Genomic DNA, 3,222 nt, shown 5'->3' on the forward strand with positions numbered 1-3,222 from the left:
GGGGAAGCTGCTCACCAACCCCAACCATGACAGCGACAAGCAGGGGACCCTGAGCGAGCTCCTGCAGGAGACTGTCTCAGTCTTCACAGAATGTGGTTTCCAGCCACCCCCCGACCCCAACCACCAGAATGGAGAGTCGACGAGCTGAGGCAGACGCCGATGAGGACCAGCTTGCTGGCCCTCCCAGGCTCCGAGTCCTGCAGTGGAACGTGCAAGGTCTCCGACCTAAGAAGCACCAAGTACTGCAGGCTATCTTCACGGAAAACCTTGACGTGGTGCTGCTCCAGGAGACCTTGACGCGTGCCGACTTTGAGTGGAGGGTGGCGGGTTATTCCCTTCACTCGCTCCCTGCCACAGAGAACACCCGCGGCTGTGCGGCGCTGGTGAGGAGCACCATCCCTCGCCGCAGAGTATCCGCCCCAGTCCACTGCGGGGAGGGCGTGGAGGTCCTGACACTAGAACTGCAGGTCGGGGGCATCCCGCTTCTGGTGTACAACATATACAGGAGCCAACGATTCCATCTGGAAGTAGGCGAGCTGTTCTCCCTCGCCGCCCACACCAGCATCCTCGTGGCGGGCGACCTGAACGCCCACCACCCCATGCTGCAGTCACCATCTCCAACCAACGAAACGGGCCGCAACCTGGCCGTGTTACTCGAGGACATTCCCCATATCCGCCTTCTCAACACAGGGGAGGCTACCCACACCCGGGGGGGGGAGGCTTGACCTCACACTCTGCGACCTGGCCGCCGGTGCTACATGGCAAGTACATCCTACCCTCACCAGCGACCACTTTGCCACTCTCACCACCCTCCCAGTGGCACCCCCAGCGCCCCCCTCCCCCCTCCACGTTGGAACATCGGGAGAGCAGACTGGGCCAGCTTCCAGGCCTCCCTCGACGAATGGTGGGCCGCCTACCAGCCACCCGTGGACCTTCACCAGCGGGAGAGGGACCTGACTGCTGCTATTGAGAGGGCTGCTAACGCAGTCATCCCCAGGAAAGCCCCGAGCCGTCGTCACCGGCCAAATTGGTGGTTCTACAACGAGGAGGTGCGGGAGCATAACCACAGAGTGAACATTCACAGGAAGCTCTACAAGAGACGCCCCAACCCAACCAACTTGAGACTACTTCAGGACGTGGTGGCCCGCGCACGGGAGGTGTCCCTGAAGGCCAGGGAGGCCAAGTGGTTGGAGTGGTGCGCCTCCTTCAGCCACCACACGTCTCTAAACCAGCTGTGGAAAAGCATGAAGACCGCCTCCGGCGCCGCACCGCCTCGCCCCGCCGCCCACCCACACCAGGAGGCTGAGAGGCTCGTAGCCGAATTCACCACCCGCGGCTCCAGTGACCAGCTTCCGGGTAGCACGCGCCGTCTCCAGCAGCAGCTTCGGCCGCGCCGCGACATGGCCATCGAGGAGGCGACTAAAGAAGCTGATGTAACAGACCGTCCCTTCACTCCTCAGGAGCTGGAGCAGGCCAAGAGACGGGGCCGTGACACAGCAGCGGAAGGGCCGACGGCGTGACGTACTCCATGATCGCTCACGCCGGGCCAGCTGGGGACGCCGCCCTGCTGGCCACAGTCAACGAGTCGTGGATGGCGGGATGCCTGCCTCCTTCGTGGAAGGAGGCTGACATCCAACCAATCCCCAAACCGAGGGAGCCCACTGAGCTAAGGCCTATCTCCCTCCTCAGCTGCTGCACGGCCAAAACGGCTGAGAGAATGGTGCTTGCCCGCCTTCAGTGGCGTGTGGGGCCACTACACCCCCACATTTTCGGCTACACCCGCGGCAGGAGCATGGCGGACAGCATCCTGACACTGCTGAATCAAGTTAACCACCGCCCCGCCATCGTTGTCTTCCTCGACTTGGAAAAGGCATTCGAGCTGGCCAACCCTCCCGCCATCCTCGCCGCCCTCGTAAGGAAGGGCGTGATGGGAAGGATGCTAGCCTGGCTCCGCGTCTATCTCCAGCATCGCCGCGCCAGGGTAAAATTCCAGGGCCTGAAGTCCAGCTTCCAGAGGTTGGAGAACGGGACGCCCCAGGGTGGTATCCTCAGCCCCCTCCTCTTCAACCTGCTGATGGAGCAGCTGGTGGCCCTGCCCTTCCACAATGGCACCATCCTCCTCAGCTACGCCGATGACCTCGACATTATCAGCGGGAAATGCGAGGAGCTGGGACTCAAAATCTCTGCAGAGAAGTCCCGCGCCATGATGGTGAGGGCTGCCGACCCGTTAGGTCAGCTCTGCGTCCAGGGCATCGAACTGGCCTGGGCCAACTCATACCAGTACCTCGGGGTATGGGTGGACAAGTGGCTGTCCTTTACAGCCCACGCCGCCTACCTGAGGGAAAGGGCCCAGGCTAGGCTGAACGTAATGCGAGCCATGACACGACCCACAGCGGGGACCACTTTCTCCGTCCTCCGACTGTACTTCATATTTGCAGTGCGCTCTCTGGTGGACTACAGCGCCCCAGTCCTCATATCGCTCTCCCGTAGCCAACAGGAGCGGCTCGAGGTGCTGCAAAACACCGCCATGAGGACGATGCTGGGAGCTCCGAGATGGACCAGTGCGTGCGTCATGCAGAACGAGACCCGCCTGGTGCCACTCACCACCAGAGTACAACAGATCGTGGCGACTCCGAAGGAGTAGCACAGAGAAGACTACGGCTTGCAATGACGCAAGGGAACGATGTCCTCCACCGCAACCCGTGGCTACTCCAGTCCACCCTGGCCACCCACAGCCTCGCCCACATTAACAGCTGGCGCTGGCAACACGCCGACCTTCCGGCCCCCACCTACCGAGCCCCACCCCCGTGGGAGCCCCCCACAGCAGAGTTCTCCACCACCCGGCTACCGGCCAGCAAGGCGCTCTGCACCACCGAGGAGCTGCGGCATCACACCCTCATGGCGGTGGCGCAGGTGTCTGAGCCGGGCGGTGCCATATACTACACCGACGGCTCGGTCGACCCCGAAAGTGGCAGGACGGGCGCCGCTGCCATCACCGCTGAAACCGAACTGCTCGAGAGGACGCCGGATTACTGCTCCACCCTGCAGACAGAGCTTGTGGCCACCCACCTGGCCCTGGAGCACGCCCAGAACCGCCAGGAGGCTACTGTGGTCCTACTCACAGACTCCAGGACGGCGTGGCAGGTCCTCCAGCAGCCGTGCCCTAGCGACAACATGGGACTCGTCACCGCCATCCTGGGCAGCCTGCAGAGCCTCGCCGCA

General features: G+C 63.0%; 1 protein-coding gene across 1 annotated transcript; it reads left to right on the forward strand.

Moving 5' to 3' along the window:
* The first annotated feature begins 128 nt into the window (after positions 1–128).
* Positions 129–725, forward strand: LOC143018664 (uncharacterized). The gene has a single exon (XM_076174256.1). The coding sequence runs from the start codon at positions 129–131 to the stop codon at positions 723–725; it is 597 nt and encodes a 198-aa protein (XP_076030371.1).
* Positions 726–3,222: the final 2,497 nt, after the last annotated feature.

This window comes from Oratosquilla oratoria, chromosome 3 (genome assembly GCF_046742065.1).
Source record: "Oratosquilla oratoria isolate Oo_2021 chromosome 3, ASM4674206v1, whole genome shotgun sequence".
NCBI classification, from domain to species: Eukaryota; Metazoa; Arthropoda; class Malacostraca; order Stomatopoda; family Squillidae; genus Oratosquilla; species Oratosquilla oratoria.